The sequence below is a fragment of the Choloepus didactylus genome, chromosome 3, assembly GCF_015220235.1.
Source record: "Choloepus didactylus isolate mChoDid1 chromosome 3, mChoDid1.pri, whole genome shotgun sequence".
Classification (NCBI taxonomy): Eukaryota; Metazoa; Chordata; class Mammalia; order Pilosa; family Megalonychidae; genus Choloepus; species Choloepus didactylus.
In genome coordinates this window covers 27,610,174-27,627,107 of record NC_051309.1, presented here as the reverse complement: position 1 = coordinate 27,627,107, position 16,934 = coordinate 27,610,174, and the positions used below count along the sequence as shown (strand labels likewise).

At 33.8% G+C, this 16,934-nt stretch overlaps 1 protein-coding gene across 1 annotated transcript in view; it reads right to left on the bottom strand.

Moving 5' to 3' along the window:
* TBC1D19 (TBC1 domain family member 19) overlaps positions 1-16,934 on the bottom strand; it is a 208,704-nt gene that overhangs the window by 62,368 nt on the left and 129,402 nt on the right. The window contains 2 exon segments of the mRNA XM_037829534.1: positions 6,518-6,580; positions 8,250-8,324. Of these exon segments, the coding sequence (XP_037685462.1) occupies positions 6,518-6,580; positions 8,250-8,324 (138 nt within the window).

The following is a 16,934-nucleotide window of genomic DNA, read 5'->3' as shown; positions in this document are numbered from 1 at the left end:
GGCACACATAGAAACCTTTACATCTGTCATACGGTGTTTAAGGTTTGAATTTGAAGCCTTTAGCTCATTCCTTTCTCTTACAACTTTATCCAAAGTATCTAAGAGCAGCCAGCCAACATCATTATACCTCTTAATTTTGCAAAACTCTGTGAAGGTGTCGAAAACACTGTCACCCAGAGCCTTGCTTCATACTAGAGTATGATTAAGAGAATCAAACAGTGCTATTTTGCGTATCTCCTTTGCCAACTCATGCCATGGACTGTCAGTGCCCTCTTTGATTACTGGAAATAGAGTTATTAGTGCCTTTGAATCTAATCAGAGTAGAAAACAAATTGTAAAAGCCTATTTTAAGATTCTGTTTCTCAAGAACCACTCCTGGTACCAAGTTGTATTAGTTAGGGTTCTCTAGGGAAATAGAATCAAAGAGAGGTGTCTCTGATTATCAAATTTCTAAAAGTGACTCATGCAACTGTGGGTATGCACAAGTCCAAATTCTGTAGAGCAGTTAGCAAACTGTCAACTCCAAGGAAGATGTCCAATGAACTCCTCAAGAAACGAACCGGCAACTTCGACGAACTCCTCAGGAAATGCTTCACTGGGCAGCCAAAGAAGTGAAGGTCCTCTACCTGTCTCGCTTATAAGTCTTCAACTGATTAACTGGATTAAATCCAACCAATTGCATTCTCTCATTGTGGAAGACACGCCCTTTGGTGAGTCATCAGTCACAGCTGCAGTCAACTGACTGATGATTTAATATACAAGCCTGTTGGTTTATTAACCAGCCACAAATGTCCTTGCACCAATTGTTAGGCCAGTGTTTCCTTGACCAGACAGCTGGGTACTATCACCTGGCCAAGTTGACACATGAACCTAACCATCACACCAATCTTACTTAAACTCTTTCAAAAAACTGAAGAAAATGGGACACTACTAACACATTTTATGGCACTAACATCACTCTAATACTAAAACCAGGTAAAGATAAAGGAAAACTACATGCCAATATCCCTCATAAATACAGATGCAAAAATTCTCAACAAAATACTTACAAATCAAATCCAAAGACACGTTAAAAAAATCATGCACCATGACCAAGTGGGGTTCATTCCAGGCATGCAAGGATGGTTCAACATAAGAAAATCAATCAATGTGATACAACACATAAACAAATCAAAACGGAAAAATCAAATGATCATCTCAACAGATGCTGAAAGAGCATTTGACAAAATGCAGCATCGTTTTTGATAAAAATACTTCAAAAGGTAGGAATTGAAGGAAACTTCCTCAATATGATACAGCAAATACATGAAAAACCCACAGCCAGAATAGTACTCAATGGTGAGAGACTGAAAGCCTTCCATTCTAAGATCAGGAATGAGACAAGGATGCCCACTGTCACCACTGTTATTCAACATTGTGCTAGAAGTGCTAGCCAGGTCAATCCAGCAAGAAAAAGAAATAAAAGGCATCCAAATTGGAAAGGAAGAAGTAAAACTGTTATTATTTGCAGATGATATGATCTTATATTTAGAAAACCCTGAGAAATCAATGACACAGCTACTTGAGCTAACAAAGAAATTTAGCTAAGTAGTGGGATACAAGATTAATGCCCATAAGTCAGTAATGTTCCTATACGTTAGAAATGACCTAACTGAAGAGACACTCAAAAAAAAAAACCAAAAAAAAAGATGCCATTCTCAATAGCAACTAAAAAAAAATAATTACCTAGGAATAAACTTAGTCAAGGATGTAAAAGACCTACACATAAAAAAATTACATAACTTTACTAAAAGAAACAGAAGGGGACCCAAAAGATGGAAAAATATTCCATGTTCATAGACAGGAAGGCAAATGTCATGAAGATATCAATTCTACCCAAACTCATCTACAGATTCAATGCAATTCCAATCAAAAATTCCAACAATCTACTTTGCAGACTTGGAAAAGCTAGTTATCAAATTTATTTGGAAGGGAAAGATGCCTCAAATTAATAAAAACATTCTGAAAAAGAAAAACAAAGCAGGAGGACTTAGACTTTCTGACTTTGAAGCTAACTATAAAGCCACAGTAGTCAAAACAGCATGGTATTGGCACAAAGGTAGATATATTGATCAATGGAACCGAATTGAGAATTTGGAGATAGACTCCCAGATCTACGGTCAACTGATCTTTGATAAGGCCCCCAAAACCAATGAACTGGGACATAACAGTCTCTTCAACAAATGGGGCTTGGAGAACTGGATATCCATACCCAAAAGAATGAAAGAGGACCCCTACCTCACACCCTACACAAAAATTAACTCAAAGTGGATTAAAATCCTCAATATAAGAGACAGCACCATAAAACTCCTAGAAGATAGTGTAGGGAATCATCTTCAAGACCTTACGTTAGGAGGTCACTTCTTAGGCCTTACACCCAAAGCACAAGCAACAAAAGAAAAAATAGATAAATGGGAACTCCTCAAAATTAAAAGCTCCTGTACCTCAAAGGAATTTGTCAAAAAAGTGAAGAGGCAGCCAACTCAATGGGATAAAATATTTGGAAACCATGTATCTTACAAAAGACTGATATCTTGCATATATAAATCTTACAACTCAGCGACAATAGTACAAACAGCCCAATTATAAAATGAGCAAAAGATATGAAAAGACATTTCACTGAAGAGGAAATACAAATGGCTAAAAATCACATAAAAAATGTTCATCTTCGCTAATTATTAGGGAGACGCAAATTAAGATCACAATGAGATATCATCACAATGATACATCACAGCAATTAGAATGGCTGCCATTAAACAAACAGGAAACTACAAATGTTGGAGAGGATGTGAAGAAATTGGAACTCTTATTCATTGCTGGTGGCACTGTACAATGGTACAGCCACTCTGGAGGACAGTCTGGCAGTTCCTTAGAAAACTAGGTATCGAATTACCCTTCGATCCAGCAATTTCACTTCTTAGTATATACCCAGAAGATCTGAAAGCAGTGACATGAACAGATATCTGCACACCAATGTTCACAGCAGCATTATTCACAATTGCCAAGAGATGGAAACAATCCAAATGTCCTTCAACAGATGAGTGGATAAACAAAATGTGGTATATACACACAATGGAATACTATGTAGCAGTAAGAAGGAACGAGGTCGTGAAACATATGACAACATGGATGAAACTTGAAGACATAATGCTGAGTAAAATAAGCCACACACAAAAAAGAGAGATATTGTATGTTACCAGTAATGTGAACTCTGTGATAAATGTAAAATAACTATTTTATATTGTAGAATGTATGGTCCTAAAGATAGACAGCAACTAGTGAAAGGAGAATGATAATCTAATAAGAACAGATAAGCTATTGAGGGTAATCTCAATGTTATGGGAATGCTCAAGAATGATTATTGTTCGCAAATATTCCTGGGCATGGTAGGAACATGTTGGAAGCAATGTAGTTATATTAGGCTATTTGTTTTTCTTATTCCTTTGTTTTTTGAGGGTTTGTTAATTTTCTTGGGGTATGGTAGGGACATGTTGGAAGCAACCTAGTTATTTTAGGTTATTTATTTTTCTTATTCCTTTGTTTTGTTTGAATTGTTTAGTTTTTTAATTTTTTGATAAAGTAAAAAAAAGCTATTGCATTAAAAAATTAGCCTCAAAATAGTTATTTTAGGCTATTTGGTTTTTCTTATGCTTTTGTTTTATTATGGTTTGTTAATTTTCTTGGGGTATGGTGAGAACATGTTGAAAGCAATGTAGTTATGTTAGATTACTTGTTTTTCTTATCCCTTTGTTTGGTTATGGTTTATTTAATTTTCTTGGGGTATGGTAGGAACATGTTGGAAGCAAAGTAGTTATTTTGTAGCTATTTGTTTTTCTTAATCCCTTATTTTTGTTTGAAATGCTGTATTTTTTAGTTGTTTTTAATTTTTTGATAAAGTCAAAAAAATTAAAAAAAAAAAAAAGGGTGATATTACAGCATTCCCAGAAAAACCAAAGCCGAGGGAGTTCATCACCACTAAACCAGCCCTACAAGAGATGCTAAAGGTTGTTCTTCAGGATGACAGAAAAGGACATTAGACAGAGATCAAAGGCACATGAACAAATAAATGGGTAAATACAAGTGCCATTTTTGGGTTGTAACTCTGCTCTTTATTTCTTACAGGATCTGAAATGCAAGTGCATAAAACATAATGATAAATCTGTGATGTTTTGGATACTCAATGCATAAAGATGTAATCTGTGACAGGAACAGAAAGGTGGGGGATGGAGAGGTATAGGAAAATAATTTGCATATGCTGTTAAAATGGTATCAAATCAAACAAGACTGTATAGATTTAGGATGTTACCTTTAAGCTCCATGGTAACCACAAAGAAAATATATGAAAAATATGAACAGAAGGAATTGAGAAGAGGTTCTAAATGGGTCACAACAAAAGATCAACTGAAAACAAAAGTAGGAAGCAATGGAAGAATCGAGGGACAAAAATGGAATATGACAAAACCAAATAGTAAAATGGCAGAAGTCAGTCCTGTAATATACTTAGTTACTTTAAATGTAAATGGATTAAACTCTCCAGTCAAAAGTGAGAGGCTGGTAGAATGGATAAAAAAGGACGACCCAACTATATGCTGTTTACAAGAGACTCATCTTAAATTCAGAGACACAATTTAGGTTGGAAGTGAAAGGATAGGAAAAAATATTCCATGCAAATAGTAACTAAAAGAAAGTGGAGGTGAGTATACTAATATCAGACAAAAGAGACTTTAAGTTAACAACTACTAAAAGAGACAAAGAAGAACACTATATACTGATAAAGGAGTCAATTCAACAAGAAGTTATAACAAGCATAAAAATGTATACACCTAACAGCAGAGCCCCAAAATATATGAATCAAATATTGACAGATTTGAAGGGAGAAATAGATGGTTCCACATTAATATTTTCTGCCTTATGAGTGGGGTTGGGTAGAAGATGGGAGCCCCTGACCTCTCAGGAATTTGGGTTCTGCAACACAGAGTTCAGGGGGATAAAAAATGCTGGCCACCTGACACTTCTGTGGAGAAACTGTAGACTAGAAGCTGAAGAGAGAGGGAGCCACATCTTCTTGGCTATACTTGGTAGAAATGAAGCTTCTATCAATCTAGGCTGAGAATGGGGAGAGGGAGTGGGTTGTCTTTCAAGTGCCACAGACTTTTACTGTTCTTACTTAGATTTAGAAGATTTTCTTGAATGAATGTTTCTTCTTTGCTGATTTGTTGCAGGACCCTAGGACAGTTTCCAGAGGCTTTATTTTTTAAAAAATAATTTTCACCATTATGGTTTTTCTGCTGGTGAATGGGTCTGTTTATCTCTTCATGTCTCCGTTTCAGAAGTGATAATTTCTACTCAACATTTCTTAAATATAGAAGTTATCAGTAAACTCATATTTCTATACACATGAAGCATTGTTTATCTACATATTCAAAAATTTACTAAGAATTAGGCACAGCACAAAATATTAGCTGCATAAGCAAATAAACTTGGAAGATTTTCAGATTTTCCAACTTTTAATTAATAACTGACTTTACATTAAAAACAGAATTTTAAATCTTTACCATTTTTAAAGTAAATTTAATCACACATTTGAAGACACTGAAATTCTCTTAAAATTCTTTCTACAGTTATTTTAAAATTAAATTTTATAAATAAATTTTATAAATTCTTTAGATTTCAGCTCTTGAAATGCATGATTAATCAAACCTTCCTGGGAAATTCTTATTTAAGTTTATCTTTCTTACACACACACACACACACACACACACACACACACACTCATACCAACACTATCACCATCCAAACAAATGGGTCTAATCTACATTTTATCAAGCAGAAATTGCTGTGTTGGAATCTAGATGTTTCCTCCATGATATCTATATTGACATTCAATCAAAATCAAATTAGCAATATGCATGTGTAATCTTAAAAAAAAAAGAATATAATCAGGCAACTCTATATAAATTACATATTTTATATGTAAATGATTTTATTTTAATAAATGTAAAAAAGACCTATAGGTAAGGATCCAAGCATTTACAATATCAGCATATGAAATAATCAAAGTGTAACCATGATATTCCAAACTATTCATTCAATACTTTTAACTGAAAAGTATCATGCAAATATGCTTTCTCTAAACATCTTGTAATGGTGTGATGGCTTAAATATGGATTTGACATCCACTTTAAGAATCTGTGCATATAACAAAGATAGAAAACTTACCTGCCAATACCTCCTGGTTGTAGCAAATATGACCAAAAGGAACACTCCAAAAACTCATTTGGGCACTCTTGTTCTCCCACTTAATCCCATACTAAGGACAAAAGTTAACCTTATCCAAACCTAGCACATTTAATCTGATGAAAATTAAACATGGCTTGGATTTCAGAAGGATTTAGTTAACAACAGAGATCTCTCCTAAAGTATCATGATTTAGAGAACCTAAAACAAGAACATCGTTTATTTTAATTTTTAAACTTACCTGATATAAATAATCTTCAAATACAAAATAATAATCATCATTGCTTGCTGTCAATTTCACATCCTATAATCAAAAATAGAGAGTACTGAAAGGAACCCAAATGAATCTGTCCAGAGTACTAAAGCATAAATATAGTATGTAGAAACAATATCACATTATTTTCTTTTTTGTATCATTATAAAACTTTGAATTAGATTTTATCACTGTTATATACTTGCTCAACTAATAAACATGACACATTAGTTGATTTCAAATTCCTCACACATTTGTAAGTTCCATTAATAACTCATTATTTATTTCAATTTTATCTTCTTTTAATCTAATATTTAGGTATCTTAAAGTTGGAAAAGAAAACTGGACGCAATCACAACACTCAGAAGCAACCATAACAATCTGGACTAAAATTACTGCTCCAACCCCATTATCCACTGCCCTTTCCTCAAAATACCAAAATCTTCCATGCCTTTGTGATTACTCACTGGCTGTCACTGCTCCCTGGATGGCTACTAACATGCATGTCTGCCTCATGAACTCACCTTTTAAGGGCTGGTTCATTGACTTCCCCAGGAGAGAGTATTAGCTCCTTCCTCTAAAAATAACTCTTCACACTTCCTGAACTGAGAATACTTTAAACACTCCTACTTTACCCACGAGACTTTGGGCTCTTTGAGCTCCAATATCTTTACTGATTTTCATATACTTAACACTAGCACAGTGCCTGGCACAGTGCCTAGCTCTCCCAAGCTACCAATTATTGCTTTTTTTTTTTTTTTTTCACTACTTTGGTTATAAAGTTGCAAAAATTTTGAGTGGCTTACCTCAACCCTATTTTTCCCCATAAGCCCTGTTATTTTTAATGCGTGATTTTGCAGAACGTGAGTTTTTTCCCCAGGAAAAAAATGCATTTATCATTCATGGCCTAAAAGTTCTGGCTACTCTTAAAGTAGCTGTCAGGATTAAATAATAATTTATGTAAAGCACTGGGGACACTGTACAGCACTCAATAAACAGTCATTAAATGTTAGCAGTTGTTGCTGTTATTATTAGCCTTGGCCATGTTCTACCCAGGCAAATCTTCAGGTCCTCAATGTGTCATCTTTTCTCCCCCATTTCTGGACCTGTAATAATCTGCCCCATTTTTGAACCTGCAACAATCTGCAATAATTTCAAACAGCCTGATTATTCTTCTAGAGTCAGTCATATCTTATATCATGCTTAAAGCATCTATAACTTGACTCCCAACTTGATGCTTGGTGGCAAAAACTCAATGTATCCATTTATAAAACTTGAGATGTGCTTAGCTATGTCTAGAAATTAAAGGAAATAAAAAATACTTCAACACAAAGAGAATAAGCAAGTAGGCTCTACAGAATCATGGGATAAACAAGATAAAAATATCGTAGTCTGATTTTCCTTTCAGCTGATTTTTTATTTGCTTTGGGTAGAAAACTTGCAATTATAGTGAAAAAAAGTGCTTCTCATTCTCTTAATAAAAATATAGGAGGACTGGGAAAAGATCAGGAGGACAGCCCCAAATGGAAAAAAGAGAACACTGAAAGAAGACCACAAATTGTTAAGATCAACCTTAACTTAACAGGTATAATAATCACTTCAATTATATTTCAAGGTTAACATGCATCATGGTACAAAGTGCAGGCCCTGCACTTTGATGACTCTCAATAACATTTAATGATATCAGTGAAACGGAAAAACGATGCATAATTTTACTTACTTTGTAAATTAGACTGTCCACCAAAAGGTCATGTTGTATCACATTAGTCTTAAGCTGCTCATAATACAAGACATCCTAAATTTAAAAGTAAAACAAACAAAAAAATTAAAGGTAATCACATTTATAAAATCAACCTCAAACTTTATTAAATAATAATCATTAATAGCATTATAAACCTCTAAGAGAGTGGGGATTTTGTTAACTGCTACATTTCCCATGCCTGGCCAATATAGATATTCAATGAATATACCTATCCCCAGCACTTTGGGTAAGATCTAGCACCTGCTGGGCATTCAATTGAGGTCTGCTAAATTGATGAACTATGATTTCATTTTAGAGAATACAGTGCCAGACATTGTTTTACCCACTTTCCATGAGCTATTTCATTTAATCTTATAAGAACACAATGAAGTAGATCAGTGATTATTATTCCCACTTACATTTGAGAAACTGAGGCCCAGAGAGAAATGTAACTTGCTGCCCAAGGTCACAAAGATAGTAAGACGTGATCCCAGAAAACCTGGATTCAGAACTTACACAAAAACCCAAAGGACTACTCTATACTGACTTCCTAATAACTAAATAATTACAAAATAAAAAGTTTAAGCATATTGCATCACTCTTGTAAGAAAAGCAACCAAGAAGTACCTAAAAGAACTCATTTTCCTATATTTGAATATGATCCCATAATACTATAAAATGATTAACTCTGTACAATGATGAGATTAGGCTAATGTTTAATTCAATATAGAATAAAAAATAGAAGGGAGAACAAAAGGCAAAAAGGGGAGAACAAGGGAGGGAAGAAGTGGGAAGGAGGGAGGAGGGGGAGAGGAAGGAGGGACTTGAGTCTGCAATCTAGCTAACATCAGGATGAGTTTGTCAGAGAGTTAGAAGGAGGTAGGATTAACTGGTTCTTAGCTGTTAAAGAAAAATGGAAATATCATCTCACTGCTTTAGTTGGCCCCTGTGTTTCTTGGAATTCCTCCAGTCATCTCTCAGGCCCTTTAGCCGTAGTCTCCACCCATATCTAAATGCCACTTGGCTCCATTAGTATATGCTAGTCTGTATGATTCTTTCTGAAGACATTCCCTGAAAAGTGTAAGTTGTTGGACAAGTCCATCTGGGACAAAGAGGAATATCTATTATAGGTACCTGCCTTGGCAGGACAGGATCTGATCCTATGTTTCCTGAAATATGATTCCAAAATCTGAAATACACAGTAGTCTGGTTTGAGTCAAGGATCTCTTTGCCTAAAGATAATCTAGGCTATCTTTAGTTATTTTTGTTTTAATAAAAAGCTTTATTTAGTCCTCATTAATGATGTTTTTGTTTCTTTAACTAAAGCAAAATAACTTTACTATTTTATTTACTATTAAACCTATATCTCTGGTTAGAATGCAAGGTCCTTAAAGGCAGGAAAACCATCTAATTAAAAAAATCAATTGGCAAAGTGTCTAGTATTGTACTTGAACTTTTCTAGTGGAGAGAGTGCAAAAGTTATGGAGTTTAGAGGTTTGGTTTTTTTTTAAGCATAATTTTTTCTTATTAGAGAAGTTGTAGGTTTACAGAAAAATCATAAATTAAATACAGAGTTCCCATATAACATGCTATTATTAACACCTTGCATTAGTGTGGTTCATTTGTTACAATTCATGAAAGAAAGTTTTTATAATTGTACTATTAGCTACAGTCCATTGTTTACAATAGGGTTCACTATGTGAGTTTAAAGTTATTTCTTTTATAAATAAAATTACAAACAAACATATGATCACTAAAATAAGTGAAACTGTCTAAACCTGGATAAAGAAAAAGTTAATATTCTTTTCTCCTTCCACTCTACCTTCCTGAAGTAACTAATGTTATTTGTATTTTGTACAGTATTTATAATGTTATTTGTAATTCACATTCTTCCACATCTTTCCCCATGCTTACACAAATATCTGTTCATATTTAAGAGTTCTCTTCATTGTTGTTTTACCATAAAATGGAAACATACTATTATATACTATTATACCCATTATTCAGCTTTTCTAATCTAACAATATTATCATTATCATCCCTATGTTAACAAAGATCCATCTAACTCATTCTCTTTTAGTTGCTACAGATACTTCAAAATTTTAAAAGCTGTGGTAAAAATAGATCACAAAAGTTTATTTTTCAGAAACTTAAATCCTCCAGACAATTACTATGCCAGCTAAGTTCCAAAACCCAGAGGCAATAGCCTCTTCAAGAACATCAACCAGATGCCCTTCCCTTTTCCCATAATGTCGACACGCCTTTTCAACATGAACAAGTTAGGGTGGTCACTGCCTAGATATCCATGAAGATCAAGAAAGTGATTAAACTAGAGGAAAGGGTAGCAAAAGACAAGACGGAATTTAACAAAGGATTATGAATAATGGATCTCTATTAATTTTCTTTTTCTTAGTTGCTAGGGTCTTAGAATAGCTAGAAGGAAAGAATTGAAATGGGGAAAATGTAACCTACAGCATTCTTTGAAATTTGTTCTATAGCTACTTATTAAATGGTAATTTGAAAGTTATCACCTTTTTGTATATATGTTATATTTCACAATAAGGAAACAATTGACACTATGGTACTGTAACGCATAACATTTTTGGAAATTTCCTACATAACTACTTGTTAAATCATACTTTGAAAGATATTATCTTTTTGCATATATATTTCACAATAAGGAAATAACTGAACCTGTGGAACTGTAACCCATAATATTCCTTGAAATCTGCTCTCTAAAGACTTGTTAAATTGTACTTGTAGTTATCAATTCTGTGTATATATGTTATATTCTACAATAAAATATGATTAAAAAAAGAACAATATCAGGAAAGAGATACACAGATAAAAACTTCACTGGGGGTTTTGGTTGTGAAAATAAGAAGGAAACCGTTGCAAGTATTTTGGCCATTCCTAATGTAAATACTGATGCTTTATGTAACCAATAACAGAAGATACTCATTGTATTCTACTCATCCTTCATGCAGAGGAGTTTATTCATTTTTGCAGGTAAAGAAAGCCTAGCTTATTCAAATAATAAACATTTATTCAATATAAAAAGAAATTAAAAAATAGGTATCACAATATATTTAATCATCTCCCCTACAGACGTATGCTCAGTTGTTTCCAGTTGTTTGTCCTACAAATAATGCTGCAGTAAATATCTATATCTATCTATCTTTATCATATATGTTTTTATATCTCTGGGATAAATTTGCAAAGATTGGGTTACAGGCTGAAGGGTGTATATAACTTTAATTGAACTATATATTGCTGAACTGCTTTCCAAAAAAGCATCAATTTGAATTCCCACTAGCAACACACGAGAGCACACATATACCTACATCCTTACCTCTTTTAATTTTCTCACGGATGAAAAATGGTGTCTCTTCGCTGTGTTAATTTGTACTTTCCTAACTAACAATAAAGCTGAACATCCTTTCTTCTTCTTTTTTTTTTTTTTTGCCATTCAAATTTCCTCTTCAATGATTTGCTTTTCATAATATTTACTTATTTTTCTACAAGATTCTCTTTCTCTTACTAGATTGTAGGCACTCTTTGTTTAGAAGGGGATTAGTCCTTTGTCATTTGTTTTGCAAACACTTTTTCTTCAAAATAATATTTGTTGTTTGATTTTTGCTTATGGTACACATTGCCATAATATTAAAGAGTCCTTTACAACCTCTGAATTTTCTTTCTTGCTTTTGTCATACTCCCCCACCACATATTTATACTACTATTTTCCTAAAATCTTTTTTTAAATTGCTACATATTTTTTCATTTAAATTTTTACAGTCCATCTGGAATTTGTTTTTACATGTGGTAAACAAAAGATCTTTATCAGCATTATTTACTAAATAAACCATACATTTCCAAATAAAGTAAAATGTAAGACCTGGGACTTTTTCTTGAATCATCATTGTTTTTGTTTTTGTTTTTGTTTTTTCCATAATTGAAAGTTTAGAATAATTTCATCCATTTAAAAATAAAAGAATTTGGATTTTCTTTAATATTTGTTTTGGAACAACTGATAAATTTTATGACAGTAAGGTCTTCTACCCAAGAATATGATTTGGATTTTAGCTATGTGACCCTAAACAAATTAAACTTTCCTGGGCCTCAGTAAAATGATGATAATTATAGCACCTTTTTGTAGAGTTGCTGTGAGTAATAAATGAATTAATTTAGGTAATATACTTATAACAGTGCCTGGCACAGGGTAAATGCTATGTATCTATTGGCTTCAAGTCCTCCATGAAGTATTATAATTTTCACCATATGGTACCTGTACCTTTCCTGCTTAATTTATTCAGTAGATATTTTAATATTTCAGCTACTATGAATGAGGTATTTTTTCACTTTCCTGTTTCTAGTTCATCATTTTTTTTAATAATTCAATTTTACTGAGATATATTCACACAACATAGTCATACAAAGCGCACAATCAACTGTTCACAGTACCACCATACAGCTGTGCATCAATCACCAAAATCAATTTTTGAATACCTTCATTACCACACACACTAAGGTAGTAAGAATAAAAATTACAGTGAAAAAGAACAATTAAAGTAAAAAAGATCACTGGGTGCCTTTTTTTTTTTTTTTTTTTGCCCCTGTTTTTCTACTCATCCATCCACACACTGGACAAAGGGGAGTGTGCCTCGCCTATATGACTTTCCCAGTCACATTGTCACCCCTCATAAGCTACATTGTTATACAATTGTCTTCAAGATTCAAGGGTTCTGGGTTGTAGTTTGATAGTTTCAGTTATTTACTGCTAGCTATTCCAATTCATCAGAACCTAAAAAGGGTTATCTATATTATGCATAAGAGTGCCCACTAAAGTGACTTCTCGGCTCCTTTTGGAATCTTTTGGCCACTGAAACTTCTTCCATAGCTAATTCATTATTGATAGAATAGAAAAAGCTATCATTTTTGTAAATTTATTTTATATCCCTTTGTCTTACCAAAATTTCTTATCAAATATATTAGTTTTTTTGTTTTTTTTAACCTCTTGGGTTTTCTGGGCATACAATCATAATCAGCTGCAAAGAAGATGATTGTTTCTCTTCTTCCCCAACACATAAATCAATAATTTCCATATCTTACAGTATTAGCTGGGACCTCAAAAACTATACTGAGTAATAGTGGGGATAGAATCACTGCTTATTCCTGATTTTAATGGAAAATAGCTTCAGCATTTCTGTGTTTTGCTTGAGAATTATTGTTAGTTTTGGGAAAGTCTTTATTATGTTTCAGTAGTCACATTTAATTAAAAGATTTTAATCTTTAAATCTTTCAAAACCTTTAATCTTTGTTTAAAAGGGGAAATTTTAAGTTATATATATATGTTACTAGAATAAAAATTCTTAAAGAAATCCATGGAACAGTATAACAAAGTGAACCAAAAAAAAAAAAAAAAAAAAAGTGCTGAATTTTACCAATGCCATTTGACCTCTAGTGATATAATTATATGCTTTTTTCTACTTTGAGATGCTGAGGTGTGATGTGAAGCCATATGACTGTGGCACCCATCACCCCACTCACTGTCGGTGTTGATTCAGCTGATCTTTGTAGGCCAGCTAGTGTCCCTTTTTCCCTCAGGGGTTCTCTAAGCTTCCTGCTTGGTCAGAGAGCATGACCTTCGCTGTTAGAGGAGGACTATTTTTCAGTTGAGAATTATTATTGACATATTTTATTAAACTATTTCACATTTATTCAAGGATTTTTATATCTCCTATATAAAGCATCGAGAAATAAAGTAGGTCTTGCAAATATCTGAAACAAATACTGCTTTACAACATTTTTTGTGATTTTATTATTTTTATTTTAATTTTTCATTGAAAAATTTGGGGTTTCTATTTTTATTTGACATAAAAAGCTGAAGTAAAATCAGTTATTCTATTCTGCAAACACATATTCATACCTGCATTATTACCTACAAATGATAAATGCCCATAGAGAATTTTAACTGTTATTGTAAACAATAAATTTGTTTATAATTGCATTTATAATGCTTTTTATTATAAATCAATAATAAATGCCCAGCATAATCACTGCTAGAAAACTAATAAATATTTTTATAAAAGCAAGTCATTCTGGTGGTTTGATGGGTTGAGCCCTCTACCACAGGTTTTACCCTTGGGAAGACGGTTGCTGCAAAGGAGAGGCTAGGCCTCCCTATGGTTGTGCCTAAGAGTCTCCTCCCGAATGCCTCTTTGTTGCTCAGATGTGGCCCTTCTCTCTAGCTAAGCCAACTTGAAAGGTGAAATCACTGCCCTCCCCTCTACGTGGGATCAGACACCCAGGGGAGTGAATCTCCCTGGCAACGTGGAATATGACTCCCGGGGAGGAATGTAGACCTGGCATCGTGGGACGGAGAACATCTTCTTGACCAAAAGGGGGATGTGAAAGGAAATGAAATAAGCTTCAGCGGCAGAGAGATTCCAAAAGGAGCCGAGAGGTCACTCTGGTGGGCACTCTTATGCACACTTTAGACAACCCTTTTTAGGTTCTAAAGAATTGGGGTAGCTGGTGGTGGATACCTGAAACTATCAAACTACAACCCAGAACCCATGAATCTCGAAGACAGTTGTATAAAAATGAAGCTTATGAGGGGTGACAATGGGACTGGGAAAGCCATAAGGACCACACTCCACTTTGTCTAGTTTATGGATGGATGAGTAGAAAAATAGGGGAAGGAAACAAACAGACAAAGGTACCCAGTGTTCTTTTTTACTTCAATTGCTCTTTTTCACTCTAATTATTATTCTTGTTATTTTTGTGTGTGTGCTAATGAAGGTGTCAGGGATTGATTTGGGTGATGAATGTACCACTATCTAATGGTACTGTAAACAATCGAAAGTACGATTTGTTTTGTATGACTGCGTGGTATGTGAATATATCTCAATAAAATGAAGATTAAAAAAAAAAAAAAAAAAGGCAAGTCATTAACATTTTAATTTTAGCACAGGATGCTTCCACAAAGAAATATATCTTCAAAAGACTGAATAAATTAATGTCTATAACTTTACGAATATATAACAGTGCCATTAACAAAAATCTATTTTCAATTCTAAAGAAAAAAGAAAAACACTTATCAGAGAATCTAAGACCTAGAAGAGACCCTGGAAATATCTAATTCCCTTATGTTACATACTTAAAAATGAAGTCTGGCCAAGTTAATTGCCTTAGCCAAGACTACACAGATAGTTGGTGATTGTACTAGTTCTCCTAATTCCTGGTCTATGTTGTTTGGTTTCAGTAGTTTTCAGTGCACTTTCCATACAAAATGAAAGAAAAAACATGAATAAGACAGTCAAAATTTTAGCACACTGTTACAGTTGATATGGAATATATATAGTATAAATATTTTAATTTTATACTATAAAAAACATAAGCAATGATAAAATGCAGTGATTGCCAATAAAAAAACAGGCTATTTAAGAGCATTTTGTTTAAGTTCAAATATAAATATTTAAGAGTAATATATCATGATTATAAAAAGCAATCTCTGACAAACAAATAGCCCAAACTCTCAGCATTGGAGAATTTAAATTTAGGTTTAAATTTCAGAATTGGTAAGAGAGTACCATCTCTTTAACTTAAGAAAAAAGGGAAATATACTTTCAGGAAATGAAAGAACTCACAGAGTATTGCTAATATTTTATAGTTAATTTGTTCATCAAACCTTTACTTATTTGTGCCTAATACTTCCCAGACACTGTACAAGATACTGACACTATAGATGGTGAAGAAGAAGAAGAAGAAGAAGGAAGAGGAAGAGAAGGAGGAGGAGGAGGAGGAGGAGGGGCTGGGGAGAAGAAGAAGAAAATATCACTATCCTCAAACTACTCACAGTCTATGCAGTGAGGCAGCAAGTAAACCCCAAAGAGTTAGAAGTATTGTGTGTTTTTCTGTCACAGGCCTTTGCTCCTGCCCTGGTTATGATGGGAGAAAAGAGAAGGAAGTATCTAACTGTAGTGGTGATGGGATTCAGAGGCGACAGGGTAAAGGGGATAATGTCAGAAAGAATTCTCAGAAAGATGATGGAATAAGATGCATCTCAAAAGCTAAATAGGATTCTTCAAGTAGACAAAAAGAAGGTGCTTCAGGGAACAAATAGCATCATGGAGAGGCTCAGAGCCAAGAGGACAAAATAACATCTTTTGGAGGACCAAAAACACTTTCAGGTGAAGATGATGCCTTGCTTTCAGACATCTTGAGTCTGATATACTTTGGGGACATATAATGGAGTTTAGCAGACAACTGGAAATAAAGGTTTGGCACTCAAAATGGAAGTTTGGGTGAAAAAAAGAGTTGAAGCCATTAGAGGATCAGCGGTAACTGAAGCTGATTTGTGGATGAGACAGTCCAGGGAAATTATAGAGAACGAAAGAAGACCAGGATAGAATACTGGGAAATACAGGCACTTAAGGTCCAGCAGAGAAATCCAAACGGAGACTAAAAAAAAACAAAAAGAGAGAAAGCAGAAGAACAAAGATAACAGGGTGAAATAAACTAAAGGCCAATAATAATTCAAGGACAGAGTAAGCAAGACATATATGCAGTAGATATAAGGACTAAAATGTATCCACTGTTTCTTGGTGACCCTAGCTAACACAGCTGTAGTCATGTAGTGGGGTGTATGCCACCCTGTAGTAG